Raw genomic sequence first — 26,279 nt, 5'->3', positions numbered from 1 at the left:
AGTATGTCCACTTTGGAAAAAGGCCTAGTAGTTTCAGATAGAAATCAAACATATACCTACCCTTTGACTTGGAAATTCCACTCCTGGAGAGAAATGGAACACATGTTCACAAAAAGGCTTGTATAAGAATGTTCACAGTAGCTTTATTCACAATAGCTTGAGAATGGAAACATCCCACATGTGCCTCAGTAGGAGAATGGATGGACAAATTGTGGTGTGGTCATACAAACAATGAGCTTGTGATATATCCAACAACTTTGGATAAATCTCAAAAAGCCAGACACAAGAGGACATGCTGTGTGATTGCTTTTATAGAACTTCTAGAAGAAGAAAAACTAAGTTTAGAAAAACAACAGAACAGTGGTTGCCTCTGAGGACTGGGAAGACATGGAGGCCCTTTCCAGGGAGACAGAAATGTTCTGAATTGTATGAGGAATGTGGATTACAGGTGTGCATCCATTTGTCAGGCTGTACAGCTGAGATTCATGCATGTCAGTGTATGTATGCTTTTTACCTCTAAAACCTGCAAGAACATAATAATTGCGTGAGGAATAGGAAGAGGTAAAGGGGATGCAAGAATGATAGGAATTTGGTAATTGTTAAGTTCATGTGATGGATACATGCGAGTTCATTACACTGTTTTCTTTATATATGTTTGCATTTTTCCATAGTAAAAAGTTTTAAAAGTGTGTATAAAACTTAAAGGGCGTCCCAGGTGGCTCAGTGGTAAAGAATTCATCTGCAAATGCAGGAGATGGAAATTCGACCCCTGGGTCAGGAAAATTCCCCTGGAGAAGGGAATGGCAACCCACTCCAGTATTCTTGCTGGGATAATCCCATGGACAGAGGAGCCTGGTGGGCTGCAGTCCATAGGGTCACAAAGGGTCAGACAGGACTGAGCATAAAATTTAAAAAGTGAATTGATGGATGGATCATGGTCTGTTCTGGTTGTTGCACTTTTCTAGGCAACGTCCAATTATCCATATTAATGGGGGAGAATGGTGGTTGAAGAGTACAAGCTTTGGAACCATTTATTAGCTCTGTGGCTTTGAAAAACTCCTTAATTTCCCCATAGTTCTGATCCATCATAGGGTTTTGTAAGGTTTAAATGAGATGAAGTATGTGTAAAGTGCTTGGCCAAGTTCTTGCTCAACAAATGTTAGTTATTATTAGTGGAAAGAAAATGGGGCAGAGATCACATTAAAAAAAATTATTTGTATTTGTCTTTGAAAAAACTTTTCTGTTTAATTCCAGTGTGACTGTCTCTGATATTTGGAGAATTGACGTGATGAGATCCCACTGGGGAAGGTTTGGCTGAAAAGAAATTAGAAAGGGGCTCCTGCCCTTGCAGTGAACTTGGAAGTTAATACCTTAATTTTATCTCCATCAGATTGGCTTCAAATTCCTAGCACGAAATGATAAACAACCCCCAAATCTTTTTTTGTTTGCTTTTTTAATAATACTATTTATTTTTATTTCTTTTTTGTCTATCCTTATTTAGGCATAACCGACAGATAAAAATTGTGTACAATTTAAGCTTGATATTTTGATGTACACATATAATGTGAAATGTTTACTTTTAAAATTTTATTTATTTTTTTTGAGAGCACCTGTCTCTGGGATATTTTGCTGGGGCCAGTATTCCAATTGGCTCTATTTTGTAACTTCAAAATAGCTAGTGGTAGGGAAGAGAAGGCTAAGATTTTTGGACCTAAAAATAGTAAAATAAATAATCTCCAGCTGGCTAATAAAAAAAAAACCAACAACAAGTATATAACCATATTCACCCTCGGGCCTGGAGTACACTTCCTTCTGAGTATCTTTTGTTAGCAACTGATACCTCCCAGCATTCACATTGTTAAAAGAAATCTTTCCCTTTTGTTTGGAATTCCTAACCTCATTCATTCAGGGAAAATGTTTCGAGCACCTTGTTTTTCCTAGTCCATGGCACTGGGGAGGCATAACGGAGCACCTCTCATTTCTAAGGCTGGGACTCAGTGAATAAGGAGGGTCTTGGGGGGACACAGAGGATTGTCAGGGAAAGTATCTCTGAGACTCATGGGTGCCTACTCTTTTTCTTGTTTTACATACAGTTGGGGTTTGGTGTCATTTTTCTTTAAAGGACCTAGATGGAATTTGCCAGAAAGAACTCTCTTTGAAGATTTATTTGTGGTGACAGTCTTTTCAGATCCCTTCACAGAAGTTTCTCTTAGCATTACAACTTGTTGTAGAAAAACAGAATTCGGCCCGTCTGCTCACGGTCAGAGTTCCCACACACTCACGTGAAGCAGGGAGGTTCCCACGCTCCATGGCCTGTGATTCCCTCCTGCCCTGGATCCCTGAGGACATTCACATGCTCTGGTCTGTTTCCGCCGTCTCCCTTCTCAGCCTGAAATGCGAGGGCCATCTTTTCAGATGGATGTTGGCCTTCCCAGGGGTCTTCTCCAGGACATCTTGTTCTGGAAGCTTCAGTGTGCTATCCTTCTTTATGTTGTGTTTTTATAAGACCTCCTTTGTTGCTCTTGTTGCCTTCTCATCTTTGTCCCTCCACTGCTTTTTGAAAATATAGATATTTGTCCTAAGGTTATAGTTGATGCTTTACATGTGTTTATTATTTTCCGTGTTTCTTCAGGATGATTTTGAAGGGCTTGTCTCCCTCACATTCTGGTTTCCCCATCTGTACTTCTGAAACAGGTGTCTAAATTTAGCTCCATTTGAATAACTCAAACACCACATTACTCCACCGATTTCTCTATTTTAATCATTTTCTTTTTTTAAAAAATCTGTCTTTTAGGGTTTCACACGTATTTATGAAGCACCTACCATTTTCTCATGTCAGGATTGGGATTTTTCTCAGTAACCTGGAACTTTGCTTCCAACCCTTTTGCTTCCCGGGCTGCCCCACTTCCCCCACCCCTGCACCCCCTAGTCTGTCTCCATGTCCTTCAAGGCCCCACCAGTGTCCCCATGGTCAGGCATTGCTACTGGGCTGCTCTGACCTGTGGCCTTCTCTGGCCCGTGGCCTTCTCTGCCTCATGAGCGCTTAGCACCGCCATCGCTGGCCTGGCATTTAGTTGTAAACAGTCATGTGACAGGTACCAAATCTCCTGTGCTGTCTTCCACGATTATTACAGTCTCTTCATCTCTGGACCCTATGTCACTTAATATAGTACTTTCTTCCTGAATTTTTTTTTAAGTTAACAGCCTTCCTACTTCTCCAGCTTCAGTTTTAGGAATCTACTTTGGTTTTCAGATGACCAAGAAAATTTCTCCCTTTTTCAAAAGACTAGTCAACCATGTGGCTTTACCTGCCTCACTGAGGAACTCATCTGAATTTATAGATTCTTGGAACAAAATGAGCTGCCTGGCCTTCAGTAATTTGTGACCTCTTACTTAGAGACAGAATTCAATTAATAATGTGCCAAACAGTTATTACACACACATACCCCCTTTTAAATAGTTGCCTAACAGGTTGCAAAATACTGTGACCCAGGCTTTTATGGAATAGAACTTCTTAGTGCAGTTTCTTGGAATATTAATCAAGGGCAAGGATTATAATCACATCTCATAGGTTAGAAGTCATTTTTGCTTAAAAATCAACATAATTTGATCTCAGGCAGTTCTTGGGACTAGAAGAAACATTTAAAATTCATTTTGTTTGCCTAAAAATACAAACAAACAAACAAACAAAGAACCCTATAAAACTTCCGCATTCCACAGATTTATCTTAACCAGTGAAGATGAAAGAAAACATCTGTCCAGTCCCCTCTTTAAAGATCTTCATAGGAGGAATTCTGGGCATGTGAAAGGAGTCAGGCTCACAGTGTAGGCCTCCATCTACACAGTGCAACCAGGCCTGGATAGGGCGTTGCAAGGAACTCAGTTCCGGCTTCCTGCTAAGGATAAGTAGAAGGCATTTACTCTTCATTATGTGGTTGCTTTCAACAAAATTTATGAGAAAGCAAAAGGAAGTTTCTAAACTACTGCCAGATGGCAAGTACTTGGAGCACTGAAATGAGACTGAAACCCAATCAGAAAGAAGCATAACCTATTTAGGGCAAGACATTCGGGCCGCTTTTGAAACTGAGGCGTTTCCAAACCTTCTGTTAAGACATATAGGCTGATTATACAAACTTTGAATAATTTCTTGAGTATAACATTTAGAAATAAAAGTCGAACCTAAGTGACAAAGATGACCTCATAACAGTCTTCAGTATTTGCTGTCTGTTCTTTGTTCTTGTTAAGTAAGTTTCTTCCCTGTTGAACCTACTTTTGAAGCTTCCTTTTCTCCACCATTGGTACAGATCAACTGGTATCGTCACCCCCTTATAATAGCAAAACAGGAGAAATCAAACGTCCATCACAGTAGAATGGGTAAAATATAACGTAGTCATATTTTGGCTTTCCCAAATATACCCTTGAAAGAACACTTGATACGTATCTTGTTTAGTCCATGATTCTATGTGTCTTTTTCTATCCTCAATGAAGCGGCACTGAAGTAGTCTTACTGAGCCATTATTTTTAAAAAAGCCTTCTATCAGTTTTATTTACCTATCATCATTCCTTACTCGGATACTTTCTGTATGAACAGGAACATTTTAAAAACAACAAATCAAAACAGATCCCAGGTATTTTCAAGACTGCCCTGCTTACGTAAGCAGTGGCTTTTATCTTCATTCCTATCTTGTTGCCTTCCTGACCAGATATTTATAAAGCACTTTCCAATCATAAGAGCCTAATTTCTTGAGAATCAACCTTCTGTTCAGAATTGCTGTCTTATAAAGTCAGCACCTGTAGAAAGCTGGATTTCAAGGACACAACTTAATACTAAAGTAGGGACATCAAGGGACAGTGTCAAGTAAGTTACCTGATTCCTCTCCTAGGACCTGGCTGGTTTAATAGGTCTCTTCACAAATGCTGGTATATGTATATTGACCAGAGCCCTGAGCTTAATGTTGATTTCCTGCTTGAACTGATTGATCTGTTCTTGGTCTGCTCATTGGTCTCTCATGTGACTCAGCCTGCATGTTTACAGAACAATGGTGCCTCCTGTGAGCATGAAACAGAGCAAAGCCAACTGGGCCACATGGGGACTGAACCCCTGACCTTGGGCTCATTAACTCCATTCATAAGCCAGGGTGGCCCAACAGTCAACCAACTAGTGGTTCACTTGGCAGGAGGGGCCACCATGTGCTGATCTAGTTCAGACCCAGGAAAGTCTATCAGAAAGACAGAGTGTCAGCTGTCAAGAGCAAGACTCACTTGCTTCCATTTTTCATGTTAAAACATCTTGCGCATTTAAAAACTTGAATCATACTATGTATTCTACAAACTAAATTTTTGATTCATTAGGTTGAGATTAATCTCTGTTGTTTTGTGTACTGGAATGTATTCACCATTTTGGTTCCATTTTGTGACTGCGTTATATTTTACCCATTCTACTGTGACGGATGTTTGATTTTTCCTGTTTTACTATTGTAAGTAGTTCTGCAATGTGTAACTTGCATGTGCGTCTCCTGGTTTGCACATGCGAGTTTCTCCAGGTTCTGCACATACTTAGGAGTAGAATTGCTGGCTTAGAGGACACATCGTTCCATATTACCAGGTGATCTCAAAGTGTTTGTGCAGGCTCTGTTCCAGTTTATACTCCCACCAACAAGTATTCTGGTTATTTTACATCCTGGCCAATACTTGATATTGTCAGACTGAAAAGTTTGCCAGTGTGGTACGTGTGAAGCTGTATTTTAATTGTATTTAAATACAACCAATTTGTTTTTTCCTCCATTTTCTAGAATACTAGTAGAGTTGAACAGATTTTTTTTTTGGTAGATTGATTGGCCACTCAGCTTCCTCTTTTGTGAAGTACCCATTCCAGTGTTGTCCAGTTTTTAAAAATAATTTATTTATCTTTGGCTATGTTGGGTCTTTTGCTGCATGGGCTTTTCTCTAGTTGCACCGAGCGGGGGCTACTCTCTAGTTGCGGAGCATGGGTTTCTCACTGCAGTGGCTCCTCTTGTTGGGGAGCGTGGGCTTTAGGGCTCATGAGCTTCAGTAGTTGCAGCTCCCAGGCTCTAGAGCACAGGCTTAATAGTTGTGGTGCACGGGCTTGGTTGCTTCGTGGCATGTGGGATCTTCCTGGATCTGGGATGGAATCCGTGTCTCTTGCATTGGCAGGTGGATTCTCTACCACTGAGCCACCAGAGAATGGACAGCCATCACCTGTCCGTTTTTCTTTTGGCTTCATCAGTACTCATGTGTATTTATATTCCAGATGGTAATCCTCTGTCAACTATGTGTTGAAAATACCTGGTCCAGTGTGCCTTTTTATACTTCGTAATATCTTACTTTTCATCTTAATGTTAACCGGTTTGTACTTTTTGTGTCTTAATACACAAAATCTTTCCTCACTGAATGATCTCTGTTATCTTTTAACAGTTACATGCTTTCCCATCCCCTATTTAAATATTTAATCCATTTGGAATTGCCCTCAACTACTACATACACAGATGAGGTCAGTGGTCCAAATTCTTTCCCTAAACACCAGCAACGCTTGGTGGGAAGTCCTTGTTTCACACTGATCTGCAAGGCTGGCTCTTGGAAATTGTTTCCCTACATGGGCATGTTTACTTCTGGGGTCTATTTGGGATCTCTGTGCCAATGTGACCCTTTCTGTCTAGTGTTAGATAGGACTGTGGTTATAAGACTTCTTGCTGTCTGAAAGGCCATACCTGTTGTTCTCTAGGAGTGTCTTGGCTATTCTTGGCCCTTTGTGCTCCTGGAATAGAAAACATGCTGTTTTCTAAATATTCCTTCTAAGTGCTCACTGAATTTATAATTAGGCAAGGAAAACAGAAACAAGGTTTAGATGTTCTGATCAGTAAACCTGACAGTTAATGTGTTTACTTGAATTTTACTTGGTTATAAAAATTAAGTTCATAAAATTTGGATTTGAGATGAGGATTTATGCTCAAAAGTGTTTTTTTTTTTTTTTTTTAAATTGTCCAATATCTGCAAACCATACTTATACAGGTATGCTAAACCTGTCTGGTTGGTTGTGGTGTTTTTATCACAAATTTAATTAACATTGAACTTGGACCATTTCCCTGAGTAGTAAGAGATAATGCTTGGCCAGTGAAGCCACATGAGATTATAATTAGATCTCATGAAATACTGGTCTCAAATTATTTTAAGTGCTTGTAATTTTTAGTAATATGCAGGCCAAGGCACAGACATCAAAAGAGAAACTCAACTAGGTGAGTGTGTGTCTGTGTGTGTGCTGATAACTGTTTACTAAGAGAATAAATAGAGAATTTTAATGTACACACTCAGCCTGGGAAACTTAATATTGTTTATTAAATAAAGCAGAGAAAGCAAGAGAGGAATCAGCACAGTGGGAAATCAGGTCACCAGATAAGGCTTTTTTGCTACCCTGTTTCCTGTTCTGGGTGGCTCTGCCATCCACTGGGAGAGATCCATTCCTCTTACCCAGATTGACAGTTTCCCATTTCCTGTCACTCTCTGCCACCTCCCTCCCCCATTCTTGACCTGCCAGACCAAAGCAGTTCAAACAGATAAAGACACAGTTAATCTGCTGAAGAGCACAGAGCTTTCAGTAAACAACTTCTTCCTGGGCAGCTCTGTGTGGAGATGACAGGAACTTTATCAGCAGAGTAAGAATTGAATCCACTTATTATTGTACTAGTCTATTGGGCCTACACTCCCCACAGAGCAAGTCAGTTCATCCCTGCCTTTCCTTTGCAACTTTATAGCCACTAAAAGAGGGAACAGCTACAGTAGCCACAGAAACATTTTGGGAGAGGGGGAGGCAAGATTATCTGGAACCAGCATGTGCATTTTTAGAATAAAGCAGAGCATGGATGATAGGCGGCAGCTGTGCAAGGTCATGGGTGGAGGAGAGGCATTCAGGAAGTATCAGTGATGATACTATGTCACAGAGGGTTGGATCTCAGAAAGTCCTGTTCTTATTTTCTGAATTATCAGAGCAGTGAGTATGTTACCATGTTTTGATTGATGGTCAAACACAGCAGCAGCCCTTGTCAAACAATTATACGGGGTAGAAACAATTAAGAAAAGTATAAGATAAGCATGCATTCCAGAGTATCAAAGAAGTTTTGAGTTAAAAAAAAAAAAAAACTAATATTTTACTGGGAAACTACTACATTTAATGTAGGTAAATTGTTGTGTACTTGAAACATTTTCTTTAACTCTGTGCAGTTATCTCCCAGATAAATTAAAGGCCAGGAACCCAGATTGGTCTGATCCCACTACATCACTAACTGATAAATTATTAAAAGCACCTCAATAAAACTTTTAACATAATAAAGAACAAAACTATGGAATACAAAATGAAATAAGCACTATCTCTACACTGGCCAAGAACTGCCAAGTGGCTTTCCTTCCACAAAGTTCATGTCTCTGAGGTGGTGATGTGTAGAGTGTATGATCTACATCAAATCACCACAGTGTACACTGTAAATACCTTACAGTTTTGCAAATTATCCCTCTGTAATGCCTGGGGAAAAACAAGTCCATGTCTTTAAGTCCTTGACTTTCGAAGTTCGAGGTTGCATAAAAAATTGTTTGTACCAAGGGAAGATTAGTGACCAACTGCATCAGGGGCTTCCAGCTGGTCTTCAAACTGCTGTTGTAAGGGAACGAGTTGCAAGAGAGCTTAGTCTCTTGTTCCCTGTGCCTTCGTGTCTACCTGAAAATGAGTTACTGAGCAGAAACCAGAAGCTGTTTCTGGAGGCCCTGCGGTGTTTTTTTCGTTGACTGCTGTCATCTCTGTAGGGACCACCATCAATAGGGCTCCCCAGGATTCATTAAGTACCACTGGATAGGGAGATGGAAATCAGGGTTCCACTTCTAGCTCTGCCTTGCCATTTGTCAGTTATAGCCATGTGACTTCAAACAGGTAACGTGGCTTCACTGAGCTTCATCTACAAAATGAGGAGGTAGAGTTGCATGAATCTTTTAAAAAGGGCTTTCCTGGTGGCTCAGATGGTGAAGAATCTGCTTGCAATCCACGAGACCTAGGTTCTATCCCTGGGTCAGGAAGATCCCCTGGTGGAGGTCATGGCAACCCACTCCAGTTTTCTTGCCTGGAGAATTCCACGGACAGATGAGCCTGGAAGGCTATAGTCTGTGGGGTTGCAAAGAGTTGGACATGACCCAGTGACTGACACTTTTAGAAGAGATAATGTATGTGAAAGCACTTAGCATGCCTCTTAGTGCAGAGAGTATCCAAAAAGTGTTTCCTCCATATTAAACTGAGGCTGAAAAGTTCCAAGTTGTAACAACCATCACTATATTCAATAAACAAATATATGTTAATAGATCCTAGGTAGAAACCACAACGCTCAGATCCAGTCCTCAAAAAAGTAATAATTTAAGTAATAATTTATTAGGGGCAATAGGATATACTCAATCCTAATAAGGATGACTGCTCTTAAGTTCCAAAAAGGACCAAATTCAGTGGCAGTTCAAAGGAGTAAGAGAAAATGTTTGGCTACAAGGAAAGTTGGAAGTACTAGGGGATGAAAGAACATTTGACCTCTTTCTAAAATTTCTAAAATGCTAGAAAGCTCAGATGTGAACAGGTGGCGACTAGAAGGTTTGGGCAATGAATGGAGATGGGTGAGGGCAGTGTGTCTGCAGTCGCCCAGTTTGAGCTGGGGAACAGGCCACAGAAGACCTCTGAGTGTTTGACTGGGGACAATTAGATTTTATGCTGTGAGCAACCAGGAGTTACTAGAGCTGAAATACAGCCTGGTGCTGTGTTGGGGCTAAACTAATCTCAAAATCCCTGGGAGGGCAGAAGGGCCACCAGAGGCTGAACAATCAGCACAGAGGCTATTCTCCCTTGTGGGGAGGCCGTGGGACCAGCAAGGACGCAGGTGTGTGCCATAGACTAAATATATTTGGGGCTTTTAGCAAGTGACAGTATAAGTTGATGACCTGTACTTAAGAGGAGGAATGGGAACATATTTTTACTTTTTTTTTTTTTTTAATGGGAAGGAGCTCTTAAATTTTTGAGCAAGGCTTGTTACGACCTGGCCTTAGAGTACAAAGAAGAGCCATGGAGAATATGACACAGGCCAAAGATCTGCGTTCAGGGGACAGTGAGAGCAGAGATAGAAGGAAGGCACTGGGCTGCACGAGCGAGTATCACCAGGGCTTGGCCTTATTAATTGCAAGGGGTAAAGGAGAAAGTCCAGAACTGAAGTTTTGAGTCTGAGTGATGATGCGATAGCAGTAACAATACAGAGTAAATTCATTTAAAAAATGTGTTTTCTTAAACTGAGTCATTTTGCTGTTTAAAATCAGTTCTGCTCAAGCCAGCAGCGTCAGTGCATCTGTCATATTTCTATTTATAGCTACATTTCTAACATAAATATTTTACAGTTCATCCTCAAGTAGTAGGAAAAATGAGGGGTTTCACCTGAAGTGGAAGACTTCACCTTCGAGATTAAGTACGCCTGTCTGGTGACACTGCAGAATACTAAGCACACGGTTCTCACAAGCTTCAGGTACAGCGTTTACAAAAGCGAAAGTTCATGTCTACACAGCTCATGTCATGTGAACAGTAAAAACAAGAAGTACAAAAGAAACATTAAATAAAAGATTTTGCTTTTATTTAAAATAAAATGTATTTATACAGTCTTTAAACCATGGATTATTGAACAATACTGGTAATCTACCCCTCCCTGGCACCCTTTTGGGCTATGTGAGCTAGGAATTTTCTGACTAGCACCAATGCAGGTTGTAACAGCGCAACAGACTAGAACACGGCCAGTCCAGGCATTAGAGTTAAGGACATTGTGGCAAATCATGACTATAATGAAGTCATCCTTAATTTAGCAGATATTAAAACTGCACATTAATTATATTTTAACAAGCATTTAATTAATGCAAAGATGCTACATCTAAGCCATTTGCTAGCTGTGAGTAGATTTTTAAAAAACTGTACAATTTTATAAAATTTGTGTTTGTACATTAGTTACACAAAATGCATACTTCATAGACCTTTACTTCATATTGTAATGCAAAAGTTGCATATTTTAGGCAGACAGTGAATATGCTGGTGAATACTAAAAGTGTTGTAATACAATATGGTGTAAAAATAAAAACACAAGACAATATACATACATGCTTATTCAAGGACAAAAACCAGGCATAACGACTAATAGCATTTTCCTTCAAGATCAAACAATGACATTATTAAATACCAGGCACCTTTTGTAGGCCTAATTTATTTTGGGGTTGGGGGGGAAACGGATGACAGATGGCTACCAAAAGTATGATATTTGAAAAATTATGAGGTCAAATTAAACATACATTAAAACACATGCATTAAACATGATAAATAGACTTCATATAGTTTAAGCCCTGGATAGCTTTAAAGTAGATGGCTTGAGTTTCTTACAGTTTGGCTAGCTTGAATCAGTGATGTTTTGTTCCTAACTTACCCACTACTTCAGTTTCAATTCCTGGCTCTAAGGAACATGTGCCATATTCAAGTCCATACATTGTATCATGATAGCAGATTAATAGTCGTGCTTGTTAGTGCACATATTAACTGGTCTGGTAAGGCAAAAAAGTTTTCATGATAAAATAATGAATTTCAAGCTTACTTTATTAAGCAGCATATAACAAACAACAGCTTTTAAAGTTAAATAACTGTTATGGCCATGGAGTTTCATTACACAGCATTTCTGTTCACACCCAACCACTGGTAAGTTTGTAGAACATCTCTTCATCTAAACTCTCATTTTGGTCTTTTGCACGTGTTGAGAGAAATATGTAGCCACCAATGAATTCATGAACCACTTTGCAATCTACTTCAGTGCAAATGAAGGACAACCGTACTTCATCTGCAAACTCTACAGTGACCTAGAACAAAGACAGAGAACCATCAGTCCCTGCAGAAGTCGAGACGGCTGGGTCCAAGTGAGGCCACTATACTTGAGGTCTGTCCTGATCATAAAATACTTGCTGGTCCTCAAAAAATTTTTTTTAATCCTAAACTAATAATGCCTTCAAGTCCAAAAGCATAAGTAGAAGTTTACTAGCCCTTCCTCTCCTCCTTTTTTCTTGTTCTGAAAAGGAAAGCTGAATGCAAGAGGCTTAGGTCATTAAGTTCCCAAAAGGTCTCTGGTGATGCAATTAATGAGTGTCTCCCTTCAAGTCCTGGGAGAAAACCTATTTCCTGTGTTTAGCTATTTAACCTTTAGGTTTCATGTTTGAATATTTCAGAAATACAAGATTCTATGAAGTAACTGAAATCAGTACAACAAATCCAATGACCCTAAAACAAAGGACTTATTAGGGAAATATTCTGTTTAAGTGAGAGTCATATACTCCAAGGCGAGGGGTAGCATGGTGTGCCAGGCTTTAGAGCCTGAAGTATCCCAGTTTGAATCCTAATCCTCAGTGTGCAGTCATGGACAACAATGGCCTTCATTTGTACAGTGGGGATAATCCATCTACCCTGCAGGGCTGGGGTAATGTTTAGAAATAGGGTACAGATGTAAAACATCTAGTATCATGCTTGGCACAAAGCAGGCATTCACTAAAGAGCAGCTGCTATTTGTGAGTGGAAAGGGAATAAATTCATGACAGAAAGACAACCTGAAAGATTAGCCAATATTGTAACATATTACGCTCTTAGAAGTATCTGGGCTACTTATAAAATAGGCAAGTAGGAAATGAACAACCAAGCATGTTTTATACTTTAAGAGGAAATGGCACAAAAGAATCTTAAACATTTATAGGGCCTTTTCTTCTTAACTCATTCATTTTTAGCAGATCGACTATGTGTATGTGTTCAAGCAGGATGGTTACAGCTTACCATTTTTATTTCCCAGTTTACATTCCACTGTTTCATGTTACTGAAACGCCAGGTTTTAATTGCGTCTCCCGTGCTGGCGTCCATCCTAATCAGTCTATTGTATGCAATTCCAATAAGTTCTTCTTTTTTGCCCCCTTGGAACCTACAGAATTAAAAACACAAATACATGTTTTAAAACAGGGGTGGTAGGGGGACATGTTGGTCTGTTTTTCTTGAAGATATGTATTTTTTAACTCTTAAAGTGCTATTCTTGCCTGAGTAAAAAGAGAAATGAAATCACTTTAAATTTTTGGTGAAAAAATTATAAGCATAGAAAATACATTCCAACATTCTTTAAATTTTACTGTGTAATAGGTTAATAGGTCTCAGTAGGTAGCTTTAAATGTTTAATTTCTAATTACATGAAGTCAATTAAGTAAGAAGGCACAGACTGAGGTTTACACATCGGTGCTGAGTAGAACCACTGACCTTGCAATGAAGTGTGTGATGCCGAATTCTGGTAATGATTGCCAAGCTTGAATAAACCTCATCTTGGCTTCAATTAAACTCATCTGAGCTACATTCTGATGGGCCTCCAAAATTCTTGCCGTTATCTAAACATGAGTAAACATCATATTTACTATTAGATATTATTCTTTCATGGTAGAATCAAGACAAAAAAAGATTAAAACACTGAATTATGTGCCCCATGCCCCAAAATTACGTATTGGCAGAGATGAAATTAGAAAATATCTGAAAATACATTTGGGAATTTTAGTAAACTAATGACTTTCCAATCTAAACTTCAATATATAGTTTTTCTTAATTTTAGTTCCGTATGTCAAGAAAGAATAAGTACTAGTAGGTATATATAATTTTTGAGACTTATTCAAGTACACACACATATGATAACACAAGTTCTAATGCTCATATACATGATGGGTTTTAAGTTCAGTACCAAGATATCTGATCAGAATGAGTGCCTGCCATACAGGTTTCTAGCACTAGAAATCACTGCAATGATTTTAAAATTTTTCTAAAGGAGTAATTAGAAAGGTTAGTTTTTAAGTTTACTCACTTTGGGATGCCTATCTGCTCAAAGAGTAGAGGGAAATTAATTCATGAGGGGAGACTGTAGCTAGGGCTTAAATATTTTTAATTCTTTCTTTTTTTTAAATATGGAGAACTTACCAAATCTCTTATATAGCCTGGCTGGAGATGGCAATGCGAGGAAAAGAAAAAGGAAGCAGAAAGAAAAAAAAGGCAATCAGAAAAAATGGCAATGAAGCAAAGAAAAAGTTGCGGTAACCTGCAAACCAAAATTCCAGCCAAAAACCATGCAAAAAAATGACTTTAGGTGGAAACCAAGCAAAGTAAATGCAAGCATGAAAATGAAAATGAGAAAGCAGCGATTCTTTCCATTTAGAATACTGAGAAACACTCCACATTATTTTAGATTGTTAAGTGTTACTAAAATTAAGGGTAGAAATTTGTAGGGAGAAAATTTAAAATGCAAATAACCTTTTCCCCTTCATGTACCAGGTCTTACTGATTAGGGTAAAGCTAATTATTTTAGTAGCAAGATAAAAAAGAAAATTAATATTCAAAAGCCTTTAATCTTGTCTTATATTGAGTCAAATAATATGATCCATGCACAGCTTTTCAGAAAATAGTTGAAGGCATTAAATAAGTGCAGTGACCATACTGTTTCTTTATTTACAGAAGAAAAGCAAACCCCTCAATTACCATCTTTTTTTTGCATCCTTTTTCCTGGAAGGGAAAATAAAAATATGCCATACACTACACTAGGAGTGGTGGCTACAAATATATCAGTTCATTTCAATTTGGATTAACATGAATAAAACGAAGAATAATTCTTTCCTCTAAAATGTAAAAATCCAATTTGGGAGTCATAGTTATGAAAAAAATATCCATAGCAACTTTAATAGATAGTCTTGGGGAATTAAAATAGATTGTAACAAAGGCTATATGCGCCTGAAGACTTTATGCCCTGGTAGGGCTGAATGACCCCATAGCCTGCACAGCTTAGACGTACCTGACTCCTAAACGCCACTGGATTATACAGTTTAACAAATCCAATTACTGAGCCACTAAGTCCAACAAACAGTACAGTACATGACACACAATAGCAACTAAACTCCTGCTTATCAGCTCTTAACTAGGTGTCAGGGCAATACCTGACTCAACCTCCTGCTTAGGGAAAGGAGAATTCAAAATAAACGTGCATTTGATACGAGGACAATGTGGAAGACAAGGCTAGAAAGCTCCTTAACCTCAGACCACATACATACTACTGTCCTGTCAGTTAAGGACAGCCACACATTCTTTGTCTTGAAGAGAATCTTCAGTTGACTTGCAGTCAAGAACTCACCAAAAGAAGATTTATCTTTTTACAGCTAAACCTATCATTTTAAAGGCTTCTGGGAAAACAATTCAGTACCTGTCTGACAGCTAAACTAACATTTGGCAATCTTCACAATTATAGTTTAAGATCTTTTATTCCTAATACCTGATAGTGAAATGGTAAACTGCTTAGATTTGAAACTATTCATTGACTTTGAAGGCAAATGAATCCACTTTTAGAAACAAGTCTCTTTATAAATAACTTTAAAATGAACTAACCTAAGAATTAAAAAATGAAATTAGTACTCGATTCACTTTCCCTTGTTAACTTACAATCTACATTCCACACAGCTCCAAGGGCATTTCCTTCATTCCTCACTACTCCCACATCATATGACTACGGGATAAACAATTTCCATGTAGCTTACACAACTTCTGCAACTTAAAAGACAAATACTTGGTGATTAAAACTTTTGAACATTTCCAGCTAAGGGACTTCAGACCCATATGATAAACACTGTATTTAAAGTTAAGAATTAACAAGTGTTCTGGGTATATCATTGGGCCTTTCCAGGAATGTTTTAAAATTACTCCTTAACAAAGATAAAAATGAAACTAGATAAAAATGAAGTATTTATTTCAAAGTTCTTCTTCACCCCCTTCCTAAATTGGAGCCTTTTTCCTTTTATGGCATGATGCTGGGTATCGAGAATACTGGGGGCTATCCCAAGTGAAACTCCCCTGGCAAAGAACCTTTTGTGTTGGACCGAAGAACCATTTTCCTAAATAGCAATCCTTTTATGGTAGTCATTTCCAGGAAAGGAATTCTAAACAGAGGGAACAAAAGCAGTGAATTTCAATGAAAATTTACCAAATGTTGTCACAGTATGCAAATCTGGCTTAGGTTTTGACTGTTAATGTTAAGAAAAGACAATGTTAAACATGGACTATAAACCATGTAAAGCTTATTTCCAAAGCTGGAAAGGTCCATTTTGACAGCAAAGAGAGTCTTCAGAGGTTTGGCTGGGAAATGCTGGCTGTGCTCTGTATCAGACTTACTTTACTTAAGGAATAAAATGGCATGAACTGTGGAACACAAAGCAGTAAGACCATATTCAATTCCCTGAAAAGAATATCCTGTTAGCATAGTGATTTCCTCAGGTGGTTTAGAATAAATATGCTCCCAACTACTCTACCTTATTATCCTTCCTATTAAAATAATGACTTTTCTTAAATGACCAATTTAAACTGACTGAAAGCTATTTTTTCCTTATATTTTAACCACCTGATACAAAATTAAGACTACCAATTAAGACTAAAAAGTAGTGTTTAAGAGGGGAAACTAAAGTATATGTAGAAAACTGTTTACCTGCTTGTTCTTGTACTTTTTTAGATAGCGAGGGGACACCAGACATTCAGGATTTATATCAGTTGTGATCTGCTCTGGTACTAACTGAGGATCTGGATTTAAATGCTGCATCTTCAGAAAGGAAAGAATATTTTGAACTTCTAAGTTGTAAGAACTGTCTGCCATGGTCTTGCCTTTGGAGGCCAATCTGCAGGCTGCCATCCAGTGTGCATACTGTTTTTCCTGTGAAAAGAAGTACCGAGGTTTGGAATCTATCACATGATAAATCCTTGAGTATAAAACATAAGAATGAATGGTCAACTCACTAAGGAAGCAAAGAAAACCTAGGTTTACTTTTTTTTTTTTTGGCTGCACTGTTCATGTGGAATCTTAGTTCCCTGACCAGGGGATTGAACCCATGACCCGCGTATTGGGAGCGCAGAGTCTTAACCACTGGACCCACCAGGGACATCCCCCAAATTGAGGTTTATTTTTAATCAGAAAACTTACATTGTCACAACGAAGCCAGATTTCATTCATGCCCTCTGCAACCGGAATGAGGAGTTTAATGTTAAATTTTTGGCCTGAAATATTCACATCTGGGGTAACTTCACACCCTGTAGTTTAAAAAAAAAATTAAAATGGTTAAATTTAGACTTAAGAAATCCCAAGCCAATACAGGCAGTTCCCATTTTATGGTATCTTAACATGCTGATTTTGCTGTCATGGAATCTACAAATCAGGGAATTCTTTACGTTCAGTTGGGGGTGGAGCGGAGAAGACTCAACTCAGACCTAATATACAAGAGATGTAACTGCATAGTTTGTGGCCCTCACATTTCTCAAAACTTGATTGAGAAGAGAAGGAAAGAGTTCTATTAAAAGGATATTATACAAAGAAAACTTGTACTCTATTCCCACAAGTTTCACACATTATTTTAATATCATTCAGTTCTTTGAATCTTAAGTTATCAGGGTTTTTTTTTTTGCTAAGTTTTTAAATGTACAGAAACTTTTGCTAAGTGTCTAAATATCTTTCCATAATAAAATTCTAAAGTGTGTTCTGGTCAGAATAAATGACTTTATGATGCCTTTTAAGAAAGGCACATGTGTGGGGAACCAGCCAGTGTGAGCTACAGTCCTGTATGAGGGCCTCCTCAGGGTCCCACTGCTCGCGCACTCAGCTGCTCTGCCCTCCTATTGCTGGTGCAAGGAAGACTAATGGCACAGGCTGCGGGGGGCGGGGAGCATAGGCTCTCCTGATTTGCAGAAAATTTTAGGAGTCCATCTGACACAGAAGGTAATATAAACTTATATACTTGGGAAGTCAGTATGAAAATAAGGGCATGCAGAATTTCACTTTACTGGCAAGTTTTCGGGAATACGTACATTGATGGACTGTACAAAATCCCCGTAATCAACTCTGTTAACCATTAGTTTATGGCTTTATAGGAGAGAAAACAGATTTACTGAATGTATACCCAGATAGATAATGGGGCAATGGTCAGCCTAAATTAGCAACCAGTATAAAATAGTGAAGAAGAGCTCTGTAAGCAGACAGATTGGGGTTCCAGACCTTTCTTGACCACTTAATAAGCATATCATATTTACTTATGCCTAAATTTCCTGACTTTAAGCTCTATCTCACAGTGATGCTATAAGGATCAGTAAGATAATGATTATGTCAAAGCTTCCTAAAGAGTATTCCAATTGTTAGCACTTAGTTCACGTCACCCTCAGTGCGTGTTGAGACCATTGTGCAGACTCTGTGGGGAAGAATGTAAACTTGTTAGCAGGGCCTGCTGTTGCCTTTGTCCCTGCACTGAAGCAACTTCTCCTGACAAAGCAAGTACAAGCAACAAGATAACAAGCTTCTATGTACCTGAACAAATGTTTAAACTGTATTTTTTTCCCCTCATCAAATACATGTTTTAAATAGCAAATGAAAGAAACAAAACATTTTAGATAAAGGAGAGATCCTCTGCTCTCCAGAATCAACTTCAATCCCGAATTTGATGAACTTTACCTCCCTCTTTCTTTCTTTTTAGAATATTTACTTCACATAAATAGCTATCACATGTAACTCCTACATAATCATTACAAACACTCAGGAAGTTGTGTGGCAATGTGTTTAACCTGCAAAGTTAAAACAAAGAGATGTATCTTTCTTCAGTCCTAAATCCCCTCAAAATCTTTGGGAGACCCAATCACAACTTTGGGAGACCCCACAACTCTCTCCCCATTGGCTCCATGTTTCCACCTTTTCTCTGCAGTCCAGCCTGGACCCTGCTTCACTAGCTGTCACCTCCAACTCTCCAGACTCACCATCTTTCCATTATACACACTTCGCAAAACCTTAATCCTGGCTCAACCCAACCACCTACCTCTTACTTGCCTATGCTCTGGCTGCTGAGCACTCTAAGACAGGGGGAAAAAAAAAACATCACAAAACTGAGCAGGTAAGTTTCACTAGAAACATGTAGATTCCCAACGTCAATCCGCCCCTTAACACTTGCAACCCTTCTGTGCTGACATCCTCAACAATCTTTATTTCACATCTTCTCAGGCCTCCTAGGCTACTGTTAGAGAACAACCTCACCTGTTATTTTTCCAAGAACATGAAAGCCATCAGAAATGAGGTCCCCCAACTTCCTGCCACCAAAGCAGATAAACCTGGCCACCCTCACTTCCACACAGAGGAAATGGTATCTCTCCTATCCAAGGAGGCAGAGTTTCCTACCATCTTTCAGGTACCTTGTTCCATCACAAAGATCCTGTCCTCCCACCTCCCTGCCTTTCTACATGACAGTTCCATCAGCATTTAACTTCCCTGAGTCTCCCATCTTAAACCATAAAACACCTCTCCATTTAGGCCTCTCTCTTCTATTACTGCCTTCTTTCCTCCTTGCCTGTCACAGATGAGGTTCATCAAAAAGCCATCTTTGTTTCCCATCTCAGTGATTGTACTTTGGCTCCCATGTATAAAAGCCCACTGAAATCTGCTGAATCTGTTCTTAATAGAGGCCACGAACCACCTCCATGTGGCTAAATCTTATGGAAGCTTAATCTTACTTTTCTGAAGCATTTGATACTATTGATTACTCTGTCCTTTAACTTCTATCATAGCTCATTTCCATGGTCTTCCTAGATATTTTGTTGTTTATTTCCCTTGCAAATTCCACCTCCTCCAATCTGCCCTGTCCCTTAAACATTGGTATCCTGCAGGGTTCTGCTCTCAGCCTTTTCATATTACAGACAACTACTACAAAGGCTTCATCTACTATTAATACTCACTGCTACCACATCAGTATCTGCAGCATGGATCTTACCCAAGCTCCAAAAAGATACACCACCGGCACCTCAAATTTAAAATAATCCAATTAAATTTAGCTCATCTTCTTCCCCAAACTCTGCTCTTACATATTCTCAATCTCAGTATTACCCTATCCACCGAACTGTACAAGCCAGGATCAAGTCACTTTCCCAGTCACTGTTTCAAGTCACTTCTCCCAGGTTAATCATCCAGTCTGTTGACTGAATGTCCTGAGAATCTAACAAAGTTGTGCCCTTTGCCCACCCATGCTGATAAGCGTAACCTGGATCAGTATCACTACTCTAAAATTATTCTTCCACATTGCAGCCAATGTAAGGATGATGAATCTTATCGTATTCATAATCCTTCAGTGTCACTTCATTGCTGCCAGTTTAGAAAACAATCTCCTTAACAACTTTATCCTCTAACTCCTGCTGTCACCTTTCTTGTTAGAAGGAATGGATTCAGCAGCTATTAGGGAAGGATTCATCCTCTCCACTTCAACTCTGTAAGTATGCCCCCTCACCCACCCCTTGCTTGACTGCTGATGATTTTCCCCACGCAATTTTGCACATCAGTCTCTTTTACCAACTCTCTTCCTTCCTTTCAGGGACTGCAATTTTCTTTTTGGGATCTTAATTCCAGTGTTATTTCCCCTATTAAGCTTCCCCTAATTCTCTCCAAAATCACTGAAGATTGGTACAGCATCCTTACCTCTTTGTTCCTTTGACCTACTGCTTACTTTTTAAAGTACTACTATTGCCCAAATTGTAGTTGTTTATTTCCTGACATTCTCTGACATCTTAGGGATGTGACTATAACCTGTCCTCGATCCATGACTCTAGTATCTGGCACAGTAGGTGGCATGGGTGACCAGTCAGCATCTGCTGACCTGCATATTTTAGAACTGTACATTTTAGTTATCTTAGGGGCCTTAGAGAGCATCTAGTCCAACACTCTCATTACTCAGAGGAAGATACTAAGGTCCTGACAGTTATTTTTCCAAAATCACAGGGCTTGTTTTGTGGCAGAGCAGAACCTAGGCCATTTGATTCTTAGGCTAGTGTTACCCTAACCAGTGTGATGTGCTGGAAAAGTACTCCTTTGGAAAGACGTGGGAGAAGTCGGATTAGGACACCGTGTAAACTGTTCTCCATCTAGGACTTAACTTCTCAGTCATACAGAGAAGAATAAGGATGTAACAGGGACAGAGAAGATAGGGTCCAGAAGACAGATTAAGCCTCTAAATCAACAGTGGATAATCGGAGTGGATCCTGGGCAGCTTGGAAAGGGAAGCAAGAGGACAGCTGCAATGTATTCTGAGAGTAACAAATAATGGTAAAGATCCAAAAGTTAAACTCCTGACCTAGGGAGAAAGGCAGTGAGTCTAACTAGAAGTTTTAGGAAAGCTACAGAATTTCATGGCATAGCAATCTTCTACCCCAGAGCAGAGGTTTTTCTATTTATTAAAATGTGGTGGTTGTGGTGGTAGTTTAGTTGCTAAGCTGTGTCCGACTCTTGAGATCCTGTGGACTGTAGCCTAGCAGGCTCCTTTGTCCATGGGATTCCCCAGGCAAGAATACTGGAGTGGGTTGCCATTTCCTTCTCCAGGGGATCTCCCCAACCCAGGAATTGAACCCGGGTCTCCTGCATTGAAGGTAGATGATTTACCAACTAAGCTATGAGGGAAGCCCCTTATTAAAATGTATGTAACTATAAATGGGCTTCACAGGTGGTACTAGTGGTAAAGAACCCGCCTGCCAATATAGGAGATATAAGAGATGTGGGTTTAATCCCTGGGTAGGGAAGATCCCCTGGAGGAGGGCAGGGCAACCCACTCCAGTATTTGTGCCTGGAGAAGCCTGTGGACAGAAGAGCCTGGTGGGCTACACTCCATAGGGTTGCAAAGAATTGGACACAACTTAGCACACACACATGTAACTATAAAGCAATAGTTCACAGATGACTACTAGGCAAAGTAGAGATAGGGTAGAGATTTGGACATTTTGCTGAAATATACTAAAAATATTCTAATACACAATGTACTAAAAAAAATAAAGAATACAGATCTACAGATGTTAACTCCAGAGCCCGGAAACACTTAAATCCTTTCCTAATTGCCTCTACAACCCCTTACCTCAGTTGGGAATTCATCTGACTGGAATGCAAGAATGAATCTGATTGGAATCTCAGTCTCACTGGAAATGAGTCTGGAAAATGTCCTTTAGTCTTCCAGCCTCTGCTATAAGGGAAGGCCAGTAAAAGGAGCATGAACAGTGAGAAGCCAATGTGTACTGCATCCTTCGGCACACATGCTGGGGACCAAGGGTGCGGTGAGTTCTCTGTGAGCCTGTAGGAGAGCAGTTCTCAGGGGTACGGCTTCCTAGAGGAAGTGGTGTCTAAACTAGAAGTGAGCTGGCAGCTTTAAGTAACATCTCTGCAGTAAGGGGCTCAGGGGCAATCTGCAAGCTGAAGGCTGTGTAGAGAGAATCAGAGCAAGGGGCAGCAAGACATCCTCCAGCTGCAGAAGAACCAGGCCAGCCAGGAGAGGAAATGCTCCTCCACCTGAACCAATGCATCCAACAGGTTTTCGAAAGAGGTGAAGAAGCAGTGTGAAGAACAAACAGAAGTCACTAAAACTCAAATGAAGCTGTAACTCCACAGACCTGAATGGGGGAAAAAAGACCCAAACCAGCAGCTCTGAGCCCTCAGCCAGACTCAGTCCAGGCCACAGGACTGTGGGAACAGGTGCAGCAACGTGTGCTCAAATACTAGCCCCTGTTCTGAGATAGCTGTGGATCTATAGAGGTAAGAGGAAACCAACGAGGTTTAGGCTGTCAGCTAGGAGGGAGCCTCAGAGAGCCCCTGGGGCTGCCCTGGGAGCCAGCATGAGAGCAGTGTCAAAGACAACAAAATTGTGCAGGCGAGAGGTGTTGGGAAAGGGGAAGAACTCAGTTAAAACCCTGCAGTGGCTAACCCACTGGTGAGTCAGAAAGCCAAGAGACTGGGGACTTGAACTGAACCAGCTGGTTACCTGTTAAGGTGAGGAAGAGGAGCAGGATGCTGATGATGAAGGGAGACAGCAGCGAAAACTGGGAGGGAACTAGAGCAGAGATGAGAATGAGGCAGAGTCTGAAATAGATATGCGGGCAGCTCCTGCAGAATGAGAAAACCTACACATCCTCATGCTAAAGAACAGAAAAGGGATGCCACAGATTTACGTGGGATAAAAGTAGAAGCACAGCCTTCATGTGAGGCCTGCACAGAGATCAGAACCAAATATTCATGGGAAACTGAATACTGAACTTAAAAAAAGTAACTAAAAGAGCAAAAGGAACTGCTAAAAGCTTTATCGCCCAGCAAAATGAAGTTTAGTGAATATTAGCTAATAGATAGTCTACCATCAATACGGTCATTCCAAGGCTTTCCTTACCTCTTAGGTTCATCTGATGAGCTGGTGTGCCACTGGATTCTTCTTTGCTCTTATAACAAGAAATAGATGTATCTTTAAAGGTACACCAATACTGCTTATAACCTTTCAGAGTCAGCTTTTTTGGCCTATGCGTCGAACAGAATTAGAAGGGGGAAAAAAGACACTTTTGAAATAACTTTATCAATGCTATGTTTTAGCAGCAAAATCTCACAATGTTAAAAGTCTGAGGCCAAGTTTTATATATGCTGAGTTCAGTCCCCCTTCATCTTGTGTGTTATATTCAGTGTTGCTGTTATTGGATTTTCCCCTTCTTCTCAATCTGCTCAGGAGATATTACAGTGAGTGAGCAGAGAAAGACCCTAAGGATAACATTCCTGTATTTCTGTCAGTTGTAGCTGTCCCGATCACTAGCAGGTCACATGGAAAGGACAGGAAAGTAAAAGTGAAGGAAATGTAAATAACTGGAAGGTTCCTGGGTCCTCTAAGTACCTGCAGGTTCGTGGTGTCCGCAGGGCTGCCTCCAGAGCCTCTCTAAACAGGCAAGTTTGCCTGGCAAGTCTAAAGTGCGCGAAGTGCTTATCTCTAGGGATGTATTGCAGTGGTGACTTTCACTTGCCACTCCAATGCCAAACATGAAGCATGAGGAAGAGAGGATTAGGAAAAGTGTAGGCAGATGAAAAAGATGGATAAAAGGAAAACAAAGTAGAGGTAGGGAGCAGCATCTGAAATCAGGTCAGTAGCTTAGAAATGTTACTATGTGGAGCTGTTTTATCTTCAGCTACAATAAATGGTTTATTCCAGAGCTTATATTCCACATCACCTCCTTTCCTCTTTCTGTCTTAATGCCTAACTCTCTTGATTCTGTGGAGTGTGACTAGACCAACCATTTAAAAATCTAGATAAGATACTCTGGAATCTTGTTGTAAAATATCCCATGAACAAATGAATAGAATCCAATGAGTTTTGGAGCTCTGAACAAGGAAATAACCACTGAAAGTAACAGTTCATTATATACTGCTATCACCCAGACAAGATGCTTTATATGAACCGTATGTTTCAGAATTTGCATGATGCAATCCATCTAAGTTACACAATCTCCTCCCTGCCTTAAATAAAATGTTTATCAGATAAAACAACTTAATAAGTACAGAAATTTTAATTTTGTAAAGGTAAAATTTTTCCGCATTATAATTTAGTGTTCATAATAACTGGCAAATGCTTTTAGAAATGCATTTGCCAGTGACATAAATTTCAAGAATGTGAACATGACTATAAAACTGACATTTATTTACTAATATTTGGAATTCCTTCTCTTTTGTACTTACTTGAAAACTTTAATATAGTCAGCAAGTTCAGGAATGGAAGTGATGTCACCCTAGGAAAAGAATGAAAATATTTTTTTCTCACTTTTAAAAAATTTGAAACTGTTTAGCATCTGATATTAAGTACCAGCTTGTTCAATAAACAAGGAAAATTACATAAATTACAGATTATAAAGATTTTAAAGGTATTATATACATGGTCATAGGGTACAAAGGCATTTTCAAATGGCATAAAAAGCTATTAAAATTTGATCAATACAGCAATTTAGACAATCCACAAGAATGTAGTGTTGATTCTAATATGACTAAAACTGTTTATAGCTGCATACAGAAAATTTCTGATTCTTAACAGTCCTGAGAATAGTGTTTCTTCTGTAGTAACTAAAATCTAAGTATTTAAAAATTTTACTGAGATCTATTTCCTCTTCTTTTCCTAATATTTTAAATTTGGAGATCAATAAACGGATTTTACCATGGCTTGAAGTTAACTTTTCCTCTGCAGAAATGTTCTCCCACTACTTGTAAGAGAAAGTGTAGACTGTACTGGCAGAAGGTCTCTCTCTACTGTGTTGGAAGCACTAGAGACTAAACAGTATTAATGTAAAAAACTTCCCTGAAAATTTCTGGAAAATCTATGTATTCTCTAAAGCATTAAATATTTCTCTATATGTCCCAAACACTTCATGAAAACCTAATTCCAAAGACAGGTATAAGCATCAGACTAAATTAATAGGCAAAAGATTCACCCTACCAAAATTGTTGATGTTTTTCCCCCTTCCAAAGTAATCTCCAGGTCTGAAAGGGCAGCATCAACTTCATCAACTTCTTTGTCGCTGTTGTTCAGATGATTCTCTGACGTCATGATTGACAGCTTATTGATATGATACTAAAACCAGAAGTGACATTTTATTTAAATGATTTTTCTAACTATGAATTTTAAAGTGAGATTATTATCTGTATCTATACTGAATGCCTTTTGTCACCTAATCTGAAAGGCTAAAAGTCTCCCAAGAATTAGAAGGATAGAAAAATGATGGGCATGGCACCTGAAATCAGTGTCCTAAACCTGCTAATAAATCTTTACTCAAACAAGGAGGATTTTTTTGACAAACACAAATGAATTCAGTTAAGGAATCCCTAGGATTTAGAGTTAACACCTCGTCCACCGAACTCTACACGAGCAGTGACTTTTAAGTGTCCCATCCCCCCTGCAGTATTCCATGTCTAGCACGCAAGCTAGAAGCAACAGGTACTGGATGAATGAACAGAATATGCATAAGGTCTGAATAAATGCATTAACACTGGTTACCTTATCTTACTACTATTACTACTTACTACTGTTGGGTACTATTACCCTGCAGCAGGAAGTTAGTTATCGCTATTATGTTGAAAACTAAAGTTCCACTACCTACCCCCCATCTTCAATTCAATGCTGAAAACCTAACTAACATTGTCATTTATACATAAGAATAAACATGTTTATATGTGAATACATACACCACCCTGACACACATGAATACTCACATATACATATATGTACATACATAATGAGTAGTGATAAGTCCTCCTATATGTATATAACAAAATCTTTGGGTGTAGAACTAGTCATGATTTTAAACACACTTAGATAAATGGTTTAGAACAAATATT

General features: G+C 39.2%; 1 protein-coding gene across 7 annotated transcripts in view; it reads right to left on the bottom strand.

Moving 5' to 3' along the window:
- The window catches only part of FERMT2 (fermitin family member 2), a 72,765-nt gene continuing 57,118 nt past the window's right edge, over positions 10,633-26,279 (bottom strand). For 2 of the 7 annotated variants that reach the window (XM_018054132.1, XM_018054134.1), the window contains 10 exons: positions 25,381-25,515; positions 24,633-24,682; positions 23,308-23,432; positions 17,073-17,179; positions 16,584-16,805; positions 14,597-14,620; positions 14,042-14,062; positions 13,340-13,464; positions 12,872-13,013; positions 11,635-11,913 (listed from right to left, as the gene is read on the bottom strand). In XM_018054132.1, coding sequence (XP_017909621.1) covers positions 11,740-11,913; positions 12,872-13,013; positions 13,340-13,464; positions 14,042-14,062; positions 14,597-14,620; positions 16,584-16,805; positions 17,073-17,179; positions 23,308-23,432; positions 24,633-24,682; positions 25,381-25,515 — 1,125 coding nt within the window. In that variant the 3' untranslated portion in view covers positions 11,635-11,739. Of the gene's footprint in view, positions 11,914-12,871; positions 13,014-13,339; positions 13,465-14,041; positions 14,063-14,596; positions 14,621-16,583; positions 16,806-17,072; positions 17,180-23,307; positions 23,433-24,632; positions 24,683-25,380; positions 25,516-26,279 lie in introns of all 7 variants that reach the window. The other 5 variants (XM_018054131.1, XM_018054136.1, XM_018054133.1 and 2 more) reach the window with 5 other exon arrangements.

The sequence above is a fragment of the Capra hircus genome, chromosome 10 (genome assembly GCF_001704415.2).
Source record: "Capra hircus breed San Clemente chromosome 10, ASM170441v1, whole genome shotgun sequence".
Lineage (NCBI taxonomy): Eukaryota > Metazoa > Chordata > Mammalia > Artiodactyla > Bovidae > Capra > Capra hircus.
The sequence above is the reverse complement of the archived record's forward strand: the minus strand, read 5'-3'. Positions and strand labels throughout refer to the sequence as shown.